The sequence below is a fragment of the Clarias gariepinus genome, chromosome 3 (genome assembly GCF_024256425.1).
Source record: "Clarias gariepinus isolate MV-2021 ecotype Netherlands chromosome 3, CGAR_prim_01v2, whole genome shotgun sequence".
In the NCBI taxonomy this organism is placed as follows: Eukaryota; Metazoa; Chordata; class Actinopteri; order Siluriformes; family Clariidae; genus Clarias; species Clarias gariepinus.
In genome coordinates this window covers 6,446,993-6,472,640 of record NC_071102.1, presented here as the reverse complement: position 1 = coordinate 6,472,640, position 25,648 = coordinate 6,446,993, and the positions used below count along the sequence as shown (strand labels likewise).

Sequence of the window (25,648 nt, the reverse complement as noted above, 5' to 3'; positions counted from 1 at the left end):
TGTTTAACGTTTATTAGTATAACTAAAAAAATAGCCATATATTATAATTTTTGGGGCACATACAGTATAACATCATCTCTCCAAAACAGGTAAAATTAGCAACTTGAAAGTTTAAGGGAATAAATATTGATTACTCCCGTGTTGCATGAACTTTAGAAGTAGCTTCTTTAGCACACGCATTTTCTTTATTATATGTATAACATAAAAAGAAAAAAGAAAATCAGCACCAATAATGTGCAAAAGTGTTTTTTGTCTCATCTTGTGCAGTTTCAGGGGAATATTTTTTGTTGGTTAAGCCACACAGTGATCTATGAATCATTCAAGCATAAAAAATATCTAACTTGAGGCACAAACCAATGAGAATCAGGTGCAGATGATGATGACAGATGATGGGGATTAGTGATTAGTATAGTGGTGATGCTGATGCTGAGTGGTTGGAACAGATGAGAGGGGAAATGAGGTCGCTGCTGAGGTTGTTGCATAAACAACCCATTTTGAAATTGGATCTTTAGGCATTTAGCAGTCTGTCACAGTTAAACATTTGTTTCCATTTCTTCAATTCAATCTGTATCATTCAATTTAATATAAAGAGATGAGGTACTATATACAAGAGGCAATATTTCACTCACTCCTTGACTCTTTTCTCGAACGACCTTGGCTTCCACCTCCCACTGTGGTCGTCCATCTGCAAAAAGAAAAAGAATAAATCAGTACTGTTGTGCTCAGTTTTTTGTTATTTAAGACATTGTTTGATATTTTTTATGTATTTCTAGATTCTCTGTGCTCATGGCCTGATTTGCCATAAAGAAAGCATTTGCGTTCAAACAGCAAGTCCATTTCCTCGACACTCACTCGCTTGAACTGTTCGGCTTTTCAGCTCCGCACGACGAGGAGAGCGCTGACTAGGGAAAACTAATGTCAGATCCATTACTTCCATGAACGGAGACCCAATTCAACAACTCAGATGACATTATGAAAGAGATTTCCTCCAAGCTTCTCCAGAGCCTCCTCACCTAATAGAAACATCAACTTCACTCTGTAAAGATCCGCAGGGAGAACTTCAGGAAACCACAAAAGCTAAAGGAAAGCTGGGATTTTTTTTTCCCTTTTCAATTTATTCCTGGGACAATAAGATTTACACATCCCTCCCCTAACAACCCCCTCCCTAGCGCCTGTGGCGAACCTTTCTACAGGTATTAAAAAGTAATCAGTGACCGAAACGTCCCGCTGATTCTCTTTCCTGGGAAGAGTTATAGAGTGGCAAAGTGGAACAATGTGGTTTATATTAAAATGGGCAAACGTGCACACAGCCAGGATTCTGGAGGGACTTGGAAACACACAGTCATGTTCCTTTTTTTTTTTTAAACACTCAAATAATGAGCCAATCAGGGTGGAGCGGGAAACGCTCGGGAGGGTCGGACTGACACTGCTGTGTCCAGAGTGTAAAATTAGTCTTACGCTTTAAATTCTCTTTGACGTAATGGGTGTTATTATAACAGGTGCACTCACATTGGAGAGAATGAATTTGTATATATAAGTGTGTGTGTGTGTGTGGGCGTGAGAGAGAGAGATTCCCAGAAAGGATTTCCGAAAACAAAAACCCCACTGAAACACTCACCCATCCTGTTTCGGCACCATTCATACCTACGGCACATGCAGCCTTACTAGGCGCTCTAAAACAAATAACTAGACGCCTTTCATTCCTGTTTACGGTTTCCTCGCTTTCTTTATGACAACTAAGCGCACTCAAAGGAACCATTCTGGCAACCCTCGTCCCTATGAGAACGCAGCGAAAGTCACAGTAAGGCCTGGTTACGGCGCTCTCTGTCAAAAGGCTTTTTTTTTTTCGCTAATCCCTCAATGACCTTGGATGCCTTTGATACTGGGAAACATATTTTTGCCGCACATGTTGACATTCAACACACAGCGGAGTGGGCCCCACAGGCACCGAGGGAGGCAAGCACAAGCATGAACCAAAATACACAGGCTCTGGGACATGCACACCATCACAACCCTGCCCTCCAGGAACAGTGGAGTGTTGAGTGAACTCTCTCTCAAATAAATCGTACTGTACGGAAGACTCCGTTTCAATCTCTCTCCATTCATTCCTATGAACGGGTGTTTACAATCATCAACAGTTTGGGAAGGAACTACAGACAACGTGCAAAAATAACCAGCACAATTCGACTCATTTAGTCTATTTAACGACCAGATTCAATAAGGTTTTAAACTCAATTAGATACGATCTCTGAGTCATGATTACAGGATAAAACCGAAATCCTGATCTCCTTTTGTGCTTTTTTTTCTCCCTCAAGACCAAGCCTTTCTACCACTGCTTTTTTATCAGTTTTTTCTACACCATGCTTTGTATTAGCAACCATCTCACCAGTGATTTCATTTTCTCAAGCGTGAAATTTTTCTTTTGAAAAAATATCTTAAAGGGCACCTATTATGTAAAATGTACATTTTAGCTATAGTGCAAAATAACAAAAGAGTCAAGGGGGAAAAAACACACATATTGGATGAGACTTAGACAACCCAGTTAGATTCCCCACTGATGTGACCTCATATGAGTTCCCCATTATTTACATAGACACTGAAACAGTAAGTTCAGAAGATTGAGGTATGAAAAAAAGCATTATCTGAGGGGTATTTCAGCTGGGGTATTAACACACACACACACACACACACACATGCACACTTTAGGGGCGCTCTGGGACTTGTGTTATTTTTATCGCGCATAGTAAGATCTCCTCTCTTAATCCACGTTCCTGAAATGACAGGTCTGCTCAATGTGACTCCTTCTATTTTCGATTTCATTTTTTTGATGTCAAACATGACACAGAAACAGATTCAAGATTTAACAGATGACCAAAACTGCTGTAATGCATCTTAAGACGCTGCACGGTGGCGTACTGATTAGCAGCGTCACCTTGCACCTCCAGGGTCAAGGTTCGATTCCCGCCTATACTTTATATACTTTGTCACTGCATTACACTACAATCCTTAAGAAAGACCGTTGCATTCCGATGTTTATAAGCTATACAGAGTAACTGCAATAAAAACCCACTTGACTTGACCTAACTTGATTCATAAGCATTTATTTCCTCCTGTCAAACATAATCAACAACAATGTTGTTCGGTTCACAGAGTGAGTCAGCAGAGCTGTTTATGGGTTAAACCTGTGGGCATTATCAGTGCAGATCGCACTGTGCTACCCGAGTGTATTAGAATGTGCACGTAACACAAACAGAAAACAAACCAGTAGGCCAAGTGCCTTAATCAAAATAATAATACGTCAGATGTTCAATTAAATTGTATATATTTATTTTGTGCTTTTAACAGTTGACGTCGGCACAAAGCTGCTTTACAGTACTAAAAAAATTCCGCATACAGTATGAATTAAAAATGTTTATCCCTAATGAGGTCATGGTGGCAAGGAAAAACCCCTTGTGACTAACATGAGGAAGAAACCTTGAGAGGAACCAGACTCAAAAGGGAACCCATCCTTATTTGGGCGATACGGGATAGTACGAGCATAAATAAAGTCCCTTCTATAACTGCGTGTCCTGAGGTCAATTGTTTTGGTTGATATAACGTCCAGTTTGTTGAGGTTACCAGATGTTCACTCGGGTACGAAAGCGTCCGGGGCAATTTTAGTGCTTCAGTTGCAGTCATAGTGTGGCTTCGTGTGACAGTTTTCTGCGGTTAAAGTGTTATAATGGTGGAAGTGTACAAAAGTCTGAAACCAACAGCACAAAGGTCGCGTTGCACTCAAGCCGTTTGACGGATTCATTAAAAACGGATCAGATCATTAGGATGATTCATGATTTTTTCCAGACATCAACGGTTTAAATTTGCTTAAATAGACATAAAGGAAGTAGACAGTAAACGGGCTGGAGTGTGTATTCTGATAGGAAAGTTATGTGTCACGGCGTATGGGCATGTCTGAACTGGGAAGGGTTTTTTTGCCCACACTCTGAGAGAGGTAACATGACTATTAATAATATCTAGACATGTCTTTTTTATACCTTTAGAAGTATCACCTGGAGCATGAAGCTCCACAATAGAGGAGAAGAGGTTTAACACACACCTATTATAGAGCAGAACATCGGGCCAATTTTGCGCCACGCCTATCTCGAAGACTTGATTAACGTTTTATTTTTTACAAGATGACAAAAACTAAAGGTTAACTCTATCCGCATGCTTTCGTATAGACAGATGTGCGCTGCGGTTTCTGTAATACCAGCAGCAGGAGGAACACGGGATACACACAGCACACAGGGCTTAAGAAAACAGACCCGTGGATAGCCACTTAAATTCCCCGTCAATCACTTCACACTTCCCTCCGACACACACATTCTGAGGGCAGGCACGGGCTCGTCCTTCCCGGGATGCCGCTACACGTACGGCTCTTTTCGATCCTTGTGATTCACGGCAGGTGTTTATGCTTTCAGCACTTTCAGGTGTATGAAACAGAGCAAAAAAAACCAACAACTTCTGCAGGAATTTTCACAAAAATACGTAACAACAGTCTGACTAACCAGTGAGTCACCACAGCTGCAGGTGATCGGGATTACTTCTTGATATATATATATATATATTACAATATGTGCACGTGCATGCTCATGAAAGAGAAACCCAGTGGGTGGGTGAGTGTGAAAATCAGGACGTTTATAAATAAATAAATAAATAAATACGATTCCACATGAAAACAGTCTATTTGTGAGCGCTGGTGTGGATGCACAAGAATCAGTTGGTGTCTTCACGCCTTTACGCTCTCTCTCTCTCTCTCTCTCTCTCTCACACACACACACAAACCCTGCCTAGAGGAAAAGGGAAACCGTGGGAGGTCAAGCTGCTGATGCAACGCTGATAATCTACGTGGCTTTTACAGATACAAGAGCGCCACGTCTTCTAACGTAGCTAAAAAAAAAAACAAAACAAAAAAAAATTTTACATCACAGAACCTTCAACAAACTAAACCTTCATTTTTAACTGACAATTAAGGATTCATCACGCAGGTGGATGCTTCTAATACAAATTTCTAATAACAATAATTAAAAGTAGATTTCTCTACAATATTGAAAAAGCCTTCATTTGTATTACAGATGCTCATTTTCAATAATATTCCAGATTTTTCATTATTATTATTATTATTATTTAGAAATGATTTGAGTTGTCTCTGCTATACATAAAATGGAGAAATTCAATTTAAACAAACAACAAAACCCCACACAAATCAATTCTGTTTGATGGATGTCCTGAAAGTAATGCAAAAGCGGGTGTAACTTTTTTTTTTTTAACCGACATCCAGTATGTCGTTCTCAACATCAGAGTTGGTTCATGTGTGCCATCGTTGAACCCAACTCTCTCGAATTCATCTTTGAAAACCCCCTTAGTTGCAGTTGATGGTCTCGTACTGCGCTGCAGAGTGTTTGACACCAGCGACAGGAGCGATGTGCAGAAATGGATAAACAAGTTTAAGGCAGGGGAAACCAGCATTAAAGACAAACAATGCAGTGGGAGACCATCAAGGGGATTTTCGACGATGATGCAAATGCATCGCGTGTCATGGAGATTATGTTGAGAATGACTTACGTTGTTTAATTAAAAAAAACTAAACACAAAAAAAAAAAAAAACTTTTTGCATTTCTTTTAAGACATCCTCATTGTAAGTGAAATTTGATTACATATTGTTGTAGCAAATTATGCAGCAATTCCCTATAAAGTTTTTCTCAACTTGCTACGACCTATTAAAATACCTTTCAACTTTATACTATACGTCTAATACATCTAATACTACATTATATATATATATATATATATATATATATATATATATATATATATATATATATATATATATATTACATAGATATTAAACTCTGTGTTAGTATTGTATCAACTGCAAGATGCTTTTTTGCACTGTTCTTCCTGCGTTTAATCTTTATGCCCCCCGTTCTAACACATCGACACTCCTCCTGCCTGAATCTGTTTATTTAGATCCTCTGTAGTGCTGGTGTAAATGGAGGGATGGCGTTTTTCATCCCTACTTATTTACTGAAATGACTGATCGACCATGCGGCTACGTTACTGACTCTGCGAGCTGTGCATCTTCCTCTGCTGCTCTTAAGCAATTTATTTTTATTATTAGACAGTAAAAAGCAAGGCTGGCCAAGGAACTACCCTTTACAGCTGCTAACTAACGAGAACTCGTGACACAACACCGAGCTTGCTTTGTGCACTGGTGCGCAGTCACGTTGGAACAGGAAGGGGCCGTACCCAAACTGTTCCCACAAAGTTGGGAGCATTAAATTGTCCAGAATGTCTTGGTATGCTGAAGCATTAAGAGTTCCTTTTACTGGAAGTAAGGGGTCGAGCTTAAGCCCTGAAAAACAACCCCACACCGGTCCCACCATGACTGCGCACCAGTGCACAAAGCACGGTCTATAAAGACATAGATGAGCACAGTGTAGAAGAACTTGACTGGCCTAAACTCAACCCGATGGAACATCTAAGAACCTCTGTAGACTCTGTAGAGGACGATGGTGGTGTATTTATTAGGATTTTTACATCCATGGTCAACATTCACATGCACTTTGACACACTATGGGCAATTTGGAAACACCGATTAGCTTAATCTGCATGTCTTTGGACTGTGGGAGGAAACCAGAGTACCAGAAAGAAACCCACCATGCACGGGGAGAACATGCAAACTCCATGCACACAGACTGCAAGGTAAGAATCGAACTCAGACCCTGAGCTCCTGCTCTTACCAGGTCCTTTCTCCAGGAAGATGACCTTCGACTCAGGGAAGAAGTTTGATCCTGTGATGACCATTTCCTCTCCTCCACTGACCGGACAACTGCTCAAACTGAACTTCTCCACCTGAGGTAACTCCTGTGCTGAGCGCTGGGCTACACACACAAGGAAACAGTAAATGTAAGGAACAGAAATACAGCGAATGTCCAAAAGTAGGCTTTTATTGTCGTTTCAACCATATACAGTTCAGTACACAGTGAAACGAAACAACGTTCCTCCAGGACCGCCGTAATACACACAACATAAATTAACGAAAAGCTAACTAGCTAACTAAGAAACCTAATTAGCTGACTAGCGGAAAGGAAACAGATTGACCTTATACATGTTCCTCAAATGTGTGACAAGGTGGCTTGTGTGAGAGACTTACAGCACTCCACAGGGATAGAGGCAGCTTGTAAAGAGAGAACTTTTCCGTTGGGTTGTGGGATATGAACCCGAAACACCATGCGCACCCGGGTATTTTTCCGCCCGATGTCCGTCTCTCCTTTTCTCAGCTCGATATCTGAGTTTCTCAACTTTAGAATCCCTGCGCAGTCGATACTGTACAACACATCAATGGCAGAATAAATAAATAAATAAACAAATAAATAAATAAACTCAAACATGTTTAACACTAGCATGGAAAAGAACAGCTTAACGATTTGAAGAAAAAGAGGAAAAATTAATAAAGTTTCTTTTTATGCATGATTATAAAAAGGTCAGATCCTGACACCGACCATTTCACAGCTTTGGTTTGAAACCCATAAGACATTTACGACATGGGCAGCAGAGACCACTAGCTGCTGACCCGTGTGTTCTATTGTTAAATCGCCGAATTGCGTTACACAAATAGGCAGCAATACGTCTTTTTTTAACTTGACGCTTAGGTTTATGACCTCAGTAGTGAAACCATGGAAAACACAATGATGTTCTTTTTTTTGCTTAGTCAGAAGCCCACACACTTTCCTTGGAATCGAACTTGCTTTCAGTTCCAATTAACAATGTTCCACAGTGGAAGACATTACACTTTATATATTGTACACAACTGTGTATGTGTTCTTCACTACCTGGCAGACATGTTGTTCTCAGGAAGGAGAGGAATCTCCAGAACCTTGGTGCTAGAGATCAGGATTTCCTGGCTCGCCGTGGCCACCGTTTTGCCTGTGATGCGGTGAACCTGATAGAAAGCATGCGGTCTTAAATAGCGGTCGTCTGCTGTCCCGATGAACATCTGCAGGTTTACGGGCTTCTCGTTGTAGCCGATGAGCTGAGTGAAGAGAGCAAAGGTGGTTATAAATAATAACAAAACATATCAGACACATATGACATATTATAGACTGTCTGGCCGAAAAAGAATCACAAACAATCAGCTTCATCTTTGATCTTTGATGATGTCTCATGCTCCCAGAACCACTCTTTTACAATTTGTGTCCTGAAATATCCCTGTGCCATCAGGCAAGGAAAACTCCATAGATGTGATTTAACCTGGTCAGTCAGTACATTCAGGTCGTCAGCTGACTTCATTTTATTGCCACATAACGTTGCTGAGTCTAGACCTGAGCAACTGAAGCAACCCCAGATCATAACACTCCCTCCAGAGGCGGGTACAGTGAGCACACAGCTGTTTAGTCCCAATCCTGTGAGTTCTCATCACAGTCGGTGTGTGTGTATGGAAATGCTCTTACTTTCAGTATTAGACATAACTATGGTTTTTACTGTTTATTTTTTTCACCATGCAACTTCCCGCATCCATTCATGATTTTGTTCCGACCACATTTCTTCCACAAAAGTTGACGGTTCAGCATTATCCTTCCAGGGTTTGATAACGTGTTGAAGTTCCAGTAATATCAAGAATCCTTATTTGTTTTCTTAGCTTGATGCAGTTCAATAATTTGACCTTTCTGAAATGGTAATTTTTCCCCAAAATAAAATAAATCACACACTGACATTTCCTATTAGCGTATATGGAACCGTCATTTACCAAACAAGGTTCAATAACATCGGGGTTTAGGGCATCTTGTGTCTGCATCATTGCCAGATTTGATGACATTTTTACTTACATCGCATTTTTTACAAAGCAATGTTACAAATATATATTTTTTTAATCATCCCTAAATAAAAGTGGAAGAAACCTTGAGAGCAACAAAAAAAAAATCCACCATGAATATGTTGCATCATAATTAACAAAGTGGTTAGTTGGTTCCAACATTCCTACCCACACCGCTGTTCGATTAGCTCTGGATCACTGTGATTGTAGGACGTAGCTCTTGTTTTATCTCGAACTCAAGAGAGTCATTCAGTGGCAGTTTTGCACTTTCACCTCTTCTCCACGTGCACATGCTAACTGTGTGACATTGTTAAATATTCCCCTATCAGCTACAACACTCACACCACCACCAGCTGAACTGATCAACAATGATTGTCAATGATATTACAGTAAACTGATGACAACATCAAAGGCACCCAAGGATTACACAAACCCATGGAACCAAAGACCAGCCTGTCCAGTCCGATCCCACAGAACACCCAGTGCACCACAGCCCGCCACGCACGGCCGCCAAACTCCCCAGACCCCAATCCGATCAAGCACCCATGGGATGCACCAGACAAACAAGTCAAATCCACGGAGGCCGCACCCCCCAACCTACACCACCTAACCATCTACAGACAACATCCTGGTGCCAGACACCATAACACACCCTGCGGAGGCAAGCCCAGTGGTGCTACAATCCCCCAGGTGGCACAAGGGGAACCCAAACCATAGCGTAGGTATGTTTAATTTGAATGTTTTTAATATTATGGCTGATTGATGTATTTAACATGTTCCAGGATTTAATTTGATAACAACAAATTTGATAAGAAATACTGATAATATTTGTTTTGCATCATATTTCTCTGTAGCTCTATTTAAAACAGAACACCACAAGAGGGCGCAGCTGTTCAGATCATGTGCAGTGTTGGACATCAGCATCGTTATTGAATGTGGAAACTATAGTATTATAATAGTAGTGTTTTTGTTTAGCTTTTTTTTTTTACGAGTGCCAGATTGTCCCACTAGAACTGTTTAGAAACTTGCCTGGTTTTCTATGATTCGTTACAGATGATCGTTACGGTATATTTTGTACAAATGTAACTTTTTCATATGTCTTGGTTAAACTTTGGACGTTATTTCTGAACAAAAAGAAGAAACTATTTATAACAACCAAGGCTGCTGTCTTCTGTCTGCTGTCCCAACACACTCCACATAAATCCAGTGGAAAATGCTGAATATGTTTGTTGTTCATGGTTATGCCAACTAGCATACAGCAACACTAGAAGCACTGTCTCCATGTCCGTCTCCATGTCCGTCTCCATGTCCGTCTCTACGTCCAGTGCATTGATGATGCCGGTGCTCCAGGAGGTAAGTGACTACTGACCAATCAACTCATGAGAAATCAAACCAAAGTTCCACCTTACATCATTCTCACCCAATTCAAAAAGGTTTGAATTTATGAACCTCCAGAAAACATCTTAAATGAAAACAAAGTGACCTTTAAATGATAACGGAGTTTGTTTTTACTAGACGGTAGTATAAAGGAGTCTGAGCTGCAGCACACTTCCCTGCCAGTGTAAATGACTCTGAGTGATGTCTGGGCTGCCAGGTTGGTGTGTGAGCGTTTGACCTGCCAACACGTCTGCCAGGGAGGTGAGTGAGGGGTTTAGTGTGTGTGTGTGTGTGTGTGTGAGAGAGAGAGAGAGAGAGAGAGAGACAGAGAGTAGACACCTGGGCTAAACACTCTGTACAATCCCCCTTTTGCTGGAATGTTATGTTTGGAAAGCTTTGTATATATAGAAGGGCAATCCGTGTGTGTGTGTGTGTGTGAAAATAGTATGAGAGAGAGAGACAAAAAGAGAGAAAGGTTGAATTCACAGCTAACCAACTGCGGAACATTATTGTCAAAATCTTTTTCACGTCACAAATGGACAAACACGTCCAACATTTAGTCACACGGAGATAAAAAAGAGAGGAGAAGAGACGACGGGAGAAACCCGAGAGACTATGGAGACGAAAATAACATAAGAAGAACAGGCAGGTTGAAGTAGCTTCCTGTAGACGTATATACAGGAACGTTGGACCTGAGGAAAACGTCAAATCCGGAATACGTCGAAGCGGCGAGACGGCCGGGCCTCGAACCCACAACCAGGAAAATTCATCACAGAGAGAGAGACGGTCTCCAAAAATCTCACAAAGCAGCATTATGGAAGCTATTCACCAAGATCTCAGCTACTGATGTCACATTCATTCATCTTACTCTCAAACACACACACACACACACACACACTCGAGTTGAAACTGAGGCCAGAGACCAATAAACGGACAGAGTGTAGCAAACCGCTGAGGCTTGTTTGAGAAAGTTTCAAACACACACAGCTTTGTTGGAACTGTTTGCTCTAGAACTCAGATGGGTAACAGTAAGGCCTTCAGCACGTGTGTGTGTGTGTGTGAAGGTCTAAAAAGGCACACATTACTTTGACCTCTACATCAACACAGCTCCTCAGAGCGTGCTTATTGGAAGCGTGTGATTTTATTTCAGTTATGGGACCGTCCTCACTGCATCTCGCTCTCCTAGCCAATTTATCTTCATCCTGTGTGTGTGTGTGTGTGTGTGTGTGTCAGAATGTGCGAGAGAGAGAGAGAGAGAAGAGGGGGGTAATAATAAACAAGCTTGTGGTGTGCAAAGCTGGCTGCCAGACTGAAATGTGGAGTGACAGACCAAAGCGAAGTCAGATTGTGTGCAGCTCCCAGGGAACTCTGACGCACGCACTCCATCACGTGCCAGCCACATCCCATTTTCACCACTTGAAAAAGCGCGAAAAAATAAAACGAACCACGGTGTTAAACTGCGTGCGGCCTTTTTCCAGGGCAAACCGTTTGAAATTCGTTAAAGAAATCTTCACCTACTGTACTCGTGGGAGCCGCTTCAAGTGTTAGAAGCAGATCAGCACACAGGCTCACGTGTTAGAAGCGGGACGTGTCCGTCTGTAGTTCATGTGTTTATGTGAAGTAAGAGTTGAGAGTCAAGCTGGACCGCTATGAAGCAAAACATAACCACTTTCAACTGTCTAATTCATAGCCATGAACGAATTCTAATTTGGCTAATTCAAGTCAAAAGCTAGCATCGATCACCATCAGCGTGGTGATGACTTTTCCTGATAACGCAGTAATGTAACGCATTACATTTTAAATGCATGAAATTTGATTACAGTTACCAATGTCAACAACATTACGCTACTAGCGGTACAAAACGCATAAAAGGAAAAAACACTTTGATGGCCAGCCTCAGTTAACGAGCATGCGCTTTAGCTTTCCACATTTGATGCTGTAACGGGTTCGCCACAAACGTGGATATATTTTATTAGGATTTTATGTAATAGACCAACACAAAGTGGCATGTACTCTAATTGTGAGGTGAGACGTGAAAACAATACGTTTTACGTAATACGTAAATTGTCTTGACACACAAATCTTAACAATACATAACAGAATTTTTGTTTTTTTTCTCTAATTCTCCCCATCTCTAATAAATATGATCTTGTGTTAAAAATGTTCTAATCGATAGGAAAAAGTAATTTAAATACAATCAACATAACTTCTTATTTTAATATGGTAACCAAAAGCGTGACCGTTTTTTTTGTTCTCTAGCAGAGTTCTTAAACTTGGCCCGTCACGTCAGATCAGGTATTAAACGGGTAATAAGGTGCATTATTTTGGGAGATTTGGGTGATTTCTGGTTCGATAAGTTCCAAAGGTTTGATAGCAGGTTTATTACTGTATCACGCCCGGTTGCTGAGATATGGCCAGTGCAAACTTGTTTATGATGAGGGCCTGAGAAAAGAAAAATGTTGAAATTCTATTTTTAGAGTAGTAAGTAAGAAGGAACCCTCCACATGGATTTCCCTGCAACTCCTGAAAATAACACCGCCGGCGGCACAATTTATAGTGGAAAAAAATGCAGCTTTTAACCAGCCTGGATAGTGTTTGTTAAAGTGCTTTAAAAACAACTTTTGGGATTCAAACTTCTCAATTCAGGAAATTTTGACAGTAAGATTTGATACATTTCACCTAATGCACACTATTGGCTATGGCACACGACTAACCTGAACGACTGACATTCTGTCTAATAAAAAGAGGCCAGGGTCACTCTGTAGAACGTAAACATACAGTATGATATAGAGTTCCCTGGGAACTTAGGGCACAAGGTAGGGTACACCCAGAAAAGGGGTCCTAGTCCATCCCAGGGCAAAACTCACACACATGTACAGTATATATACACACGTCAGTTACCCTAATCTGCATGGTCTATGTTTATGGACTGTGGGAGGAAACTGGAGCACCTGGAGAAAACCCACCACGAACGAGGAGAACAGACCGGAATGCGGGACTCGAACCCTTAATGGGAACAAATGTATTGCCATGTCAGGCAGCAAAGCTCCTAAAAAAACAATTAAATAACAGTTTGTTTATGTAACAACCTCGGCAGCAACTTCATTTCCCCTCTCGTCCGTTCCAACCACTGAACACTCAGCATCACCGGTATACGAATCATTTACTGATCGTCTGTCATCATCTACACATATATTTTTCTTACTCGGTACACATGTATAAAAAAAAAAAAAAAAAAATTGGTCTACCACTTGTGGAGGTGAATTAAAAAAGAAGTTCCCTCCCCAAACTCTTTCGTCTCCGTCCCCGGTTGTGTTAAATCTGGTGACATTAGAGCTGTCACATGTCCCGCACTGTTGGACAAAGTTAACCGAGGCAGAAATAGCGCCTCTGGCTAGCGTTACATTCTGACGGCTAAATAAAGGCGTCTGGTGCGCTTGCATTTGCTGCTCCACTAATAGAGAGTGAGAACGAGAGAAAGAGAGCCTGAGACGGGACGAGGGACGGCACCGCGGAGACACGGCAGACGGACGAGTGCGCATGGGGATGTCTGTTGGACATTATGAATACTTTCTCACTGCTATGATTAAAAGTTATGTGTCTCATCATGTCAGCAGTCAGGCGTCTCTTATATACACTCCTTACACCTGAGTCTCTCTCTCTCTCTCTCTCTCTCTCTCTCTCTCGCTCTTGTTTCTCTGTGTTGCTCTGTGGTTGCTATGGCGAAGGTCAGCTGGTGCATGTGTGTGCATGCATGAGTGTGAATTTGTGTGTATTTATGCGCCAGAGGGGGGAGGGCCGGTTATACGCCCAAGGTCATACACACACGGGCACGTGCACACACACACACACACACACACACACACACACACACACTTGTTTTACTACCCTTGTACGGTCCTTTCATTGATGTTATTATTACAGCTGATACTTAATGCTATGTCTAGTCCTAAATCTAACAGCACACACACACACACACACACACACACACACTAATTGTCCCCGCCCCCCCCCCTTAGTGTGGCCTTACATGTCTAACAGTGTGAACCGGACACTAAGAAAGGTCTGTTCAGCACTATAATGTTTATGTGTATAACCTATGTGTGTGTAACCTGTGTGTGTGTGTGTGTGTGTGTGTGTGTGTGTGTGTGTGTGTGCAAGTGAGATGGCGAGACAGAGCGAATGCAGATCTGAGAGGATAGGAAGCAACAAGGTCAACACACACACACAAACACAAACACACACACACACACACACACACACACACACACACAGAGTGGCATTTTCTGTAGTGCACTGCATAAGGCTTTCCTCATCAGCAGCGTGTCCTGATAGAGCTCTATCTAATTGAGCTCCACATTAACACCCTCGGGCTGAAATCATGGTGAAGCACTTCTCTCTCTCTAACACACACACACACAAACACACACACACACACACATACACAATAAAATAACTGAGTGTCACTAGAAACTGAAACCTTGGATTCCGCACCGAACGTTAAGTGACGTATTAATTCATAATCCGAATAAAAAAAACAACAACAACAGACAAAACAAAAGGCACTTCAAAGTTCAAATCAGTCGAACGAGCGACTACAGCTAATACGCTGAAATCAATAAGCCGAGCTAAACACAACAGCGCGGCCCTCTGGCGCAGTAAAATGCACCTACGTGTGAAATCCGAGCCGTGTTTCTGTTTGCTGTCAGGATGCGTTGCTATACGGAGAGAAAGCGAAGCATCACGGTGACCGTGCGGGCAAAAAACAAAATTCACCTTCACCTGCTTATCATATCAGCCATCAGAAATAAGAAAAAAGAAAAAAATTCCCCAAAAACCACAATCACAAGTAACCTGAAAATGTGACGAACTGATGCATTTTGGTAATATTTGGTAAAATATTTTATCACATTTAAGGCATTTGGCATGCGGCCTTATCCAGAGCGACTTACATTTGATCTCGTTCTACATCTGAGCAGTTGAGGGGCTAGGGGCCTTGCTCAAGGGCCCAACAGTGGCAACTTGGTGGTTGTGGGGTTTGAACCCGAGACCTTCCGAATTGAAACCAATGAGCTACCCCTCTTGAACTAGTGTAACTCAAAAGATGTACTGTAGGTCCTCACTTTTTTTGTAGATTGAATGCGGCGAGGTGTGCGTAAATCTGACTTCACACTTCCAAGTTAAGTCACATGCAACATAAGAGTGAAGTTAACGATTTGATGGGGAATTCATTGAATCCACACCTTTTTGGAATTCGTGTTTTGTCTCTATAGCACCGTTCATAACACATAACACATTTCAGTCCGTTCGTTAAGCCACACATTCACATATGAATCATAAACAACCAGCTTTTAAAAGGTATCTTTAGGAACTTCCCAGCCTGTCGCAGTTGAATTTAATCTACACTTATTAATTAAATTTAATATAAAAAAATAAGGGATGGGACTGCATGCAATTAAATTGTGATTAATACTGTATAATCCTACAAATTAAAAGGATCAAATAAATGAAAAAGTCGTGTTGGGAGAAGTTCTGATTTTACGATCAGAATAAAACCGAGCCGCGCGACTAACCGGAGATCAACGCAATTAGCGGCGACACACACAGAGTCACTGTTGACCTCTTGCACAGACACGTGACATCTCTCCTGCAAACCCGACAACAATGTCAGACTCGCTCTGAAGCCGTAACTCGACCCCATTCAGGACGGTGTCGGCCATCTTGGATTTCATGCTGCTGTTATCCAACACCGGGCTGCCCTGTGAAGACGCAGAGGACATGCCATGCATAACTGACGCTCTGACCTTGTTTATTTTCTTTTCTCTCTCTCTCTCATTCTCGTTAAGTGTGCCTAAGGTGAAGTATTCACAAGAGCTCATTAGTTCACTTTAATTGTATGTATGTGGATCATTTGAGGAACAGACTCCCGGCGTGACTTTACAGTGCCACGCCCTGGATGATGATGATGTTGTTCGTTTTTCAACAAATGGATAATGTTGCTGTACCACCTGCATCTGAATCGCAGTCACAATAAAGACGCAGACACACCCTTCTGTCCTTCACATCACAGCGTGAAACTACAGTATGGATAGTGAAAAAGGGCCAGGTTTATTTGCACGTGCATGTAACTAAAGCTCGGTTTGTCTATCTAAGATCTGGGATGTCTGAGGATGACGCGGACGCAATGTGAATGAATGGAACCAGTTTAATTTCTAAATCGTTTTAATCCTTGAACGTCTTTATCTTTAGCTCTTGCTTTATGTTGGTCACATAGTCAAGGTAGATCTTGAGTCAGTCCCAGGAACATTGGGTGTGAAGTGGGAATACACCCTGGGTGGGACACACACACATACATTCATTCTGTACCTAATGGCAATTTAGTGTACTGAGTCTACCTACCTTTGTGTTTTTTCGAGGTAGGAACCTCAACTCAGGATCAAACCTGGGACACTGGAGTCCACACTCTAACATGATCACTGTGCCACCAAAAGTTTGTGGACACCTAACCATTACACCAATTGCTTAGTTCCCTTTTACTTGTACAATAACCTTCAATTATTTAAAAAGATTAGAATTTTGTTTGTTTTTTAGATTTTAATTTATTGCAAAAATGTAATCGAATTTTTTATAATAAAAAAAATTTCAGTAATTTTTAGAAAAACAAAAAAAATTGTTCACAATTAGGTCAGACTTATTAAAAATATCGGTGCATCTCTAGAAATTATGTGAACATGTATACCTATGCTCTTGGTGTGTCTGTGTCACTCTGCAATTACACCACCAAACCACTAGTTGGCTGCGACACTTACAGTAATTTTGTAGACACATTAGAAAATTACTGTCTTTAAATAGTAATCGGTTACATAACAGGGTTTCTTTCTGATAAAAGTAACTAGTTTGAGTACTTTTCCATTGCAGAAAATAAAAACTCCTTTGTGATTCCTCATGCATGTTGTTTTAGTCGAGACCTTTATAATTATTCTACCATCATCACTCAGCCAAGTTTGGCCCATAATCTGTTAACTACTTATACCCCTAATACTACTATCTCACGGTATCTCATGGTATAACAGCAGGAATAACAGAGGGGTTATTCGGGTTATCGGGGGCGGGGCTTGTAGGACGACTTTCACACACACACATGACGGATTGGGAATGACTGCTGTCTGGCTCACGGATTGCATAAATTGTTTAAAAAACAGATTACATTTTTGAAAAAGTAACTAAATAGATGAGAAGACAAATTTTTAACTATTTCCTTTTGATGTTAATAGTGCTTTCTCTCTCTTTGTCGCTCTCTCACTATCTATTGGAGAAGATGGTCAATATGGCGAACTCACATCACTCAATCAATTAATGAGGCACCAACTGATGATGGGCATCTGTGCTTTATTCCCGGTGCACTCTCGCAGTAAAATTAATTCAAAAGTGGAAGCATGGAAGAAGCCGGTAATGCGATGCTACCAAGTGGCCCGAACACAGCTGCTGCGATGTACAGTAGTTACATTTTTGGGGAGGTGCACGTCAGAATACGCTGTAGGGTACGTGGCGACGCAAGACCAAGACCGTGGCGTAGAAGCATAAATCGGACTTCAGACTTCTCCCTTTCTCTTTCACTTCTTGTCTGACATCTTTATTTATAAATATAAATATATTTATTGTTGAACTCATTGGTTTGCGCTTTAATTATGTTGCATACTCTTTGAGCCAAGGCTAGTGATGTAACCCTGGGCAACTGCGTGCTTTCAACTTTTACGACGACAATTCGGAAAAAGGCCCACATACGGACGTGACAATCAAGTGTTCACATACTTTTGGCCATAATATGTATTACGAACGGCAAATATGCATGGGGGGGGGGGGGGGGTCATTAATACTTTCAGGGATTTGATCATATGCACAAAGGACTACTGTAGGTGAACCTATCATTCACATGTTTATTGGCTTTAGCCCGCTTTATACACTTGTACTTCACCACTCCAATATCTGATATACGTAGTAACACATAAGAGGAAAAGGTACAGGGCTAGATAACTAGATAAAAAGGACTTTTATCGGTCATCACGCCAGGCAGCTCGAACCCATCTCTTGTGGGCCTTTTTTTTTTTTTTTATTAAATCCTGCAGAGACTTCATGGATTCGGGCAGCTCTGTTCTGGTGCAGGCCGAGCTAATTTCACAGCTGATGTGAAATGTGAACAAAAGCCAGGAACAAAACTGTTAAATTAAAAATTAAAAAATTAAAAACGATCAAACCTGAAAGAAAATAGCAGCGTTCATTGAGCTCTTGCGGTGACTTGATTTCTGTCGGTTTGGAGGCACGTCTAAAAAAGCTACAAAGTGCACCTTTAATAGCGTTCAGGGGCTAAAACTATGCAGGAATAAAAATGTGTTTCCATTCTATGGTTAGGGGTTTTAAGAGGGCGTTTTGCTTCCTATTTCCTGTTGTGACGTCAGAAAATGTAACCACTAATGACAACATGACTGACAAGAAAATGACCCTTGTGTGCGCAGCTCATTGCATAAATTTTTTTTTTTTTTTTAAACTTGGTATGGTCATCATAAGCATACGCAAAGCGTTTTAACATTAATGATATTTGCGAGTGATGCTTTAAAAAAAAGTGGAAGAAAACTAGTGTGGTTAATGTGTGTGTGTGTGGGTGTGTGTGCAGCATGTGCATCGATGCTGGCTGCCTTTGTGCGTCTGTGTGTTTTTAACTGGCTTAATTATGTGTGCGCACACACAGGGATGCCTAAGCCAGATGGGCTGGGGACTTACATGTCTCTTAGCAACAGGTTTGCTGATTATGGTTTGCCCCCTGTAACGTTAGCCCTTGAGCAGAGAGAGAGAGAGAGAGAGAGAGAGAGAGAGAGAGAGAGAGAGAGAGGGAGGGCTATTGTAGGTCGATATGGAGCATTCCTTCTAGATCTGTCCTGTGAATCAGACCAGTCCAAACACTCAGAGTAAACAGTGTCACTGTGTTTCGCTCGTGTTTGTCTGGCTACTGTATGACACACTCCTGCAGCCGCTGTTGTGGCAGCTTAACATACGGCTTTCGGCTCCGCGCATATCCCGGCTTTTATGATTTCATTTTATGAGCGTTCCTTCCTGCCTGCTCTTTCATTTTGCCCAATTCTATCCTTTTTCGTGCAGGAACTCGAGATATATTCCACAAAATAACACATGGAACCATTTGTAGCGTACTTTAGAATCGAATAAATGCCTGGTGTGATGTCTGGCTGTCGTTGGATTTGAATTCCATGCTAAAAACAAACATTTTATTACATTTTTCTATATACACCAGCATTTTATTCTTGAATTCCCAATATAGGGGTGTTCATGTCAAACCGGGACTTGCGATGAAAGAACTGATTGTGCCGCTGTACGTCTGGGAATGATGATCCCAGCTGAGGTGACTTGACATGTTTGGGCCATTTAAGGAATTCCCGGGAGGCCGGCGTTTCAGACGTGAAGCAGGCAGTCCGTCTGATCATGGCTCCAGGGTACTGAGAAAACTTTCTACCTTGATAAAATCCAAGCACTAGTGAAACACTGGGAAGTGTATTAGTGTAGCTGGGAATTATATAGAGAAATAACTGCGTTCTGTTAGTCTGCACAAGTCCCGGTTTGATCTGAACACCCCCCTTGTATATACAAAATTAAATTTCATACTCATGAAATATAATATCATATCATATCATCAACCCTTATTTTCTGCACATTATATTGTTGCCGTACCAGACTCTTCTAGTTATTATTACCGCTATTTGATTATTTCAATTAAAATTATTCTACAGTACATCAGACTACAAACCTTTTCCCATGGACATAAACCCCAGACAACGCGCTCGGTTTCAGAGGACTTAAACAGGAGTCATGTATTTAATTTGCTGTAGGTCGTAAGTCTGACGAGGTTTAAAGCGTGAGCCGCAGCGTGCTATTGTTATACAGGTAGTAATAATTATTTCAACAGACGCCCTGAGCGGTCCCAGTTCTTTAAAGTTGACTTCGGAGAAGGGTCATGTGGAAGATTTCCTAGAATTCCAACTAGTAAATATAACTCAAGAGGGTTCGCATGTTTACAACAAACCTAGCTGGAGTTCTGTAAACCCACCGCCTTATACTGACTACTGATCTGTCTCTGTCGTTCCTTACTCATTAACCGGTGTGCTCTAATCACATGTGTTTGTGTTGTAAATTTCACGCTAATTTTATTGAAATTACTGTATGTGACGCTCTCATGACCATCCGACCCTACTGTGTGATGGCCTTAGAGATCCGACTATTCCAAAGCTAAGCAGCTACTTTGGCTACACACAACCACAGCACACACACACACACGATCATTAACTCGAAATGTACAGATGCACAATGTGCACGGTGGCTACACTGCCTGGAGTAAATGAGCACACACACGTTCATGCTTTCCCACACACAGCCTTGTGCCAACTGGGGCAGATCTCTCTCTCTCTCTCTCTCTCTCTCTCTTTCTCTCTTTCTCTCTCTCCGCCGAGCTGAACACCAACCGGAGCACGAGTGGAAGTTTACAACTGCAGTCGAGAGCATGTCACAACAAGGAACCGAGGAATGCAATGCATGAGACTCAAGGGCGAAAGAGACAAATGTATCCAACCAGCACATACGCACAAGAACGAACGGACGTGTATACAAAAATGTAAAGTTAAAATCCTCGCTCTGACCGACTCGACCAGATCAGATCCATAGAGAGAGAGGAATCGTGAGACAAGAAATCTGTAACACCAAACATAGGAGGCGCTAGTTCGCGATAATTTTTCTGAATGGAGCGACTGGTATAGTGACTGGAAAATGTAATTAAAACTAAACAGCATGAAAAATCCCTTTAAAATCCACAAAACTGCAACTCTAGTATGTTTTTTAAAATTAATTTGCATTTCCACATCAATCGTAGCCAATCACGCGTGTTTGTAAGCTTTTGCAGGTGGAAGTGGATGGATAGCGCTTTACCGTGAGTGTCTTATGTCGCCCCCTAATGGTACATAAGCGGCGGCTGCAATTTTTTACGCAATTAATTTTACCTAACGAAATTACCGTTAAAATTAACGAATTTTAACGAATTCCTTTTTTTTAATGCAAATTAATCAGATGACCACGTTTGACCCTAATGGCTTTCCATAACTGCATCACGGTTACCCGGCTGTGTGATAACAGCACGTCTGCGCCCCTTCGTTTTGGAAGCATTTGATTAATACCGGAGGTCCCTAAGATGGCACAGGATTTGGCTCTGACCTAATCAGGACCAACCAAATCTTTTATACTGTATTTCAGATTTATATCTGGCATTCTGGTCATTCATAAAAAGTTTGCCATACTTTAGCGTACACAAAAAAACATGTGAGGGTGTAATAATTGTTTGAATATGCATTTAAAGGACAAAACCAAAATAACACATTGAGTCCAGATGGAGGCGATGCTATGCGATGAGCTCACACCTTCAAATACTCACACAGCTTGAATTCATAATGAAGACCATCTCTATATCTCTCTCCCTCACTCTGCCTGCAATTACAGCTCAGGTCACAGCAACACCATCGACTGACTGACTGACAGCGCTTCCTGGCGCGAGGCCGTGTTTACCCTGGACGTGATCGACGTATTGCTGTTTTTATAATAACACTAAATTAGCTCTCCAGTCAGCCGAACAGAGCGAGCCGGTCGACGAGGTGCACAACAAAGAACAGCGAGCATGCCACGGGGTGTTTACTACACACACACACACACACATTAATAATAATAATAATAATAATAATAATAATAATAATAATACCCACACACAAATGTAGTAACGGTGCTACACCCATATACTTAAACTGTAGCGAAGGAAGTGGGATAGTCACAATCCTTGCTTTCTTAATTTAGTCTTGGGGTTTAGTCCAAACCGTTCGGTTTGTTGGTGAAAACATCAACACTGAAACGCTACAGAGGCACAGAGAAGGGTAAAGATTAGTGCTGTCGGTTGTAACGCATGCGATTAATCTAAGCTGAGGATGACTGAGGAAACTTCACCAGATGTGCTAGGTTTCATTATAAAAAGCTTCTGGATGGGAGTCAGTATTAAACCAAACTTTGCACTCACGCTAAGATGGCTAAGGCTCCAGGTTGTTGATTTTTGGATCTAAGGATCCGGGTTCAAGTCCCGCCATCAGAGGGTTGCCACACCCCATACTGTACAACTCCCCACTCAGTGCAGTGCCAAACCCATTCCAGAGATTTTAAATCAACATGTTAATGCTTAAGATAGATTTTAACTGCATCATCTGATTCCTCGAACCAGTTCATTATGCGTTTCTAACATTGCACGTTTATTATACAATTAAATCTGACTATTTAAAAATTGTAATTAATCACGATTAATCGCAGAGTATGACTGATTCATTAGATAAAAAATTTTAATCGATTGACAGCACTAGACAAAATGCAATAGAGGAATAACAGGAGAACTAAAATCGATAGAAAAAAAAGAAAATTTGCTGAGAAAAGCCGCTGTAAGACATGTCCTGATAAAAAAACTGCCAGCAAGCCTCCATGAAGTAAAGAAGTCCCACCTTCTGCATTATAACTGGTTATAACGGCTATAAAACGCAGAACTTAAATTGCATTTTTAAAAGCAGATCTTGCTAAGAAAAAAAACGACCTTTACCTCCTTTACTCAATCATATAAACGGTTTTTCTAACCCATGTTAAATTATTGTAATGTGTTGTACATCGGTCGCCTACGACCACAGGTCACAGTTGGTTCAAGATGTTGCTGCTCGTCTTCTGACTAATACACAGAGATGATCCTGTTTTTGGCATCGCTGCACTGGGTGCCAATTATAAGTTTGTCTATAAAGCTTTTAATGTTTTCGGCTCCCAAATACCTTATTGATTTGTTACAACCCTATACGTCATCATGCTCACCTCCCATCAGCGTCTTATACATATATAAACGTGCTAATGCATGTAATTAATCAAGAGATTTTAACGAATTACTTTTTTTTACGCAGATTATGATTATTAAGATGACGACGTTTAACCCTAATGGCTTTCCATAATCACAGCGCGGTTATCCGGCTTTGTGTGATAATGGCATGTTTAATGAGAATAATAAGATGACTGAGAGCAAAACACCAGGTGTGCTGAATGGCAAGTATTATTATAAAAAGCTTCTAGATGGAATTTTGGATCAAACCAAAGTTGTGTGCTCGAGCTACCTCCAAGAAACAATTTTTTACACGAATGCATTAAATGTAAGACGTGGAAGCGGAGACTCAGGCTCTAAATTGTAGATGTTTGAATCTAATGATCCGGGTTCAAACCCCGCCCTCGGTGGGTTGTCACACCCCACACTACCCAGGTGCTGAAAGTTTTGAACGTTAATGCTTTTCATGCATTTTTTCTCCATGTTTCTCATATTTAAAAAGTACTTTGTCAATATCTCATTATAAAAGGTGCTATATAAATACATTTTTTTATTTGATTAGATTAGTATTTTTTTTTACATGGTTTATTATTTTTTTTTCTTCTATGCCTTTTTCCCCCCTTTCATGTCCCTTTAGGGATGCTGTAAAATCACACGAAACATGATAAGCACTTTGCATCAGTGAAGTAAAATTAGTTTCAGTTTCAACATATGTTTTCGCAGCCTTAATTACATTTAAACAAATTGCGTCTGGCGATACTGACTACACACGAACACTAGATGCATAGAAAAAGGACACTCGATTTGTTCGCCACATTCAATAAAAGTCAAAATCTTGCATTGGTCTTTCTTTAAATGACATGAAAGACATTATGGAATACCTTTCTTAGCAAAAAACAGTTGAATACTTGTGTGTAGAAATGCAATTAAATTCATTTTTATTTGTATAGCGCTGTCGACAAGCAGCTTCACAGAGTCAAAAGAACATTATAAAAGTGTGTATAAATCAAAACGATCATATTGTCCCTGATGAGCAAGCCGAGGGCGACGAGGACGAGGAAAAACTCCTGAGATGGCAAAAGAAAGAAACCTTGAGAGGAACCAGACTCAATAGGGAACCCATCGTCATTTGGGTGATAACAGATACAAGGAGTTGTTTTGCAGTTTGCAGATGATGTCTTTAAGCTAACATGGAGTCCAGCTCGTTATTAGAGGCTCAGGTTAGCGATTGAGCGACTGCAGACCCAGCTGTCTGCATCAGCTGAGGACCATTTAACAAGTGTTTTCCAAAACTGTGTATAGATTTACTATACGTATCCTCAGAATAAACTCTTTAAACCCAACAATCCATAGCCGTTTTTAAAAGCAGGTTGTGTGTGTGTGTGTGTGTGTGTGTATGCCTTATTGTTAAACATCTTTAAAGTTAACCACTGTACTCCTGAGCTGGAATGATGCGTCCTCAATCATGGTGGAAGAGGAAAAGGAAGTGGGGAAAGCGTTTATGTAATTACGCACTGCCTCTTCAAAGTACTCAAAGAGTGCACTCAAACGCAAACACACTCGTACTCACACCCACACAGCGTACAAAGTGAGGGCAAACCTATTACTCTGTAAGTCCATAATGTCAGGAGCAGGAGAATAGCTTAAAAGCAGCTCATAAAAACAAGAATTAACTAGACGACGGGATAAAGAATACGGCAGAAGTGTGATCAGATAAGCCTTGAGCTGTGGCACTGACCAGTGTGTGTCAGATTATTATTATTATTTTTTAAACTGCCGCTCTTACCCTTTGTTGTGTTAATATGTTATCTATTATTGAAACCACTCGTGAAAAAGGAAAATTCCATGAGACTCTACGTTTTCACATTAGCCGCGATCAATTTGTACCACAATGTTTTTGATCTCTGCTCTCGGGTACACCTGCGTATTTACACCCTCCTATACAGCAGGTGGCAGTATGCACCTGCTTGGTTTGTGAGGCGCCATTAAACACAAGACAAGAAAAGAAGAAGGAAGTGAATCTTGATTGATATTACTGATATTTCTAAAAAAAAAAAAAAAAAGGCAAGAGTAATGCTTTCGCGTGCTGTGTAGGTCAGAGGATAAGATTTCGAAAGAGACCGGCGGTACTGATGATGTCATTTATAAACAGTGATCCATCAGAATCAGAAAGAGTTTTATGGCCAAGTACGCTTGCACGTACAAGGAATTTGTTTTAGTGACAGAGCTTCCAGAACAAAACAATGACAAGACAAAACACGACAAAAAAAAAAAAAAGTTAACAACAAATGGAGATTATTATTATTATTTATTATTATTATTTTTAAAAAACATTAACAACAAATGGAGATTATTATTATTATTTATTATAATTAAAAAAAAAAAACCTTAACAACAAATGGAGTAGGGTGTGGGATTCGATCAAATAAGTTCAATAAATATCTGTGGTATTGCACAATATATTACACAGTAGTATTGCA

At 40.8% G+C, this 25,648-nt stretch overlaps 1 protein-coding gene across 1 annotated transcript in view; it reads right to left on the bottom strand.

Annotated features, from left to right (window-relative positions):
* The window catches only part of nfatc3a (nuclear factor of activated T cells 3a), an 82,039-nt gene that overhangs the window by 23,329 nt on the left and 33,062 nt on the right, over positions 1 to 25,648 (bottom strand). Inside the window, exons 4-7 of the mRNA XM_053492476.1 lie at positions 7,872 to 8,071; positions 7,193 to 7,365; positions 6,780 to 6,920; positions 630 to 685 (exon numbers count right to left, since the gene is read on the bottom strand). Of these exons, the coding sequence (XP_053348451.1) occupies positions 630 to 685; positions 6,780 to 6,920; positions 7,193 to 7,365; positions 7,872 to 8,071 (570 nt within the window). The remainder of the gene's footprint in view (positions 1 to 629; positions 686 to 6,779; positions 6,921 to 7,192; positions 7,366 to 7,871; positions 8,072 to 25,648) is intronic.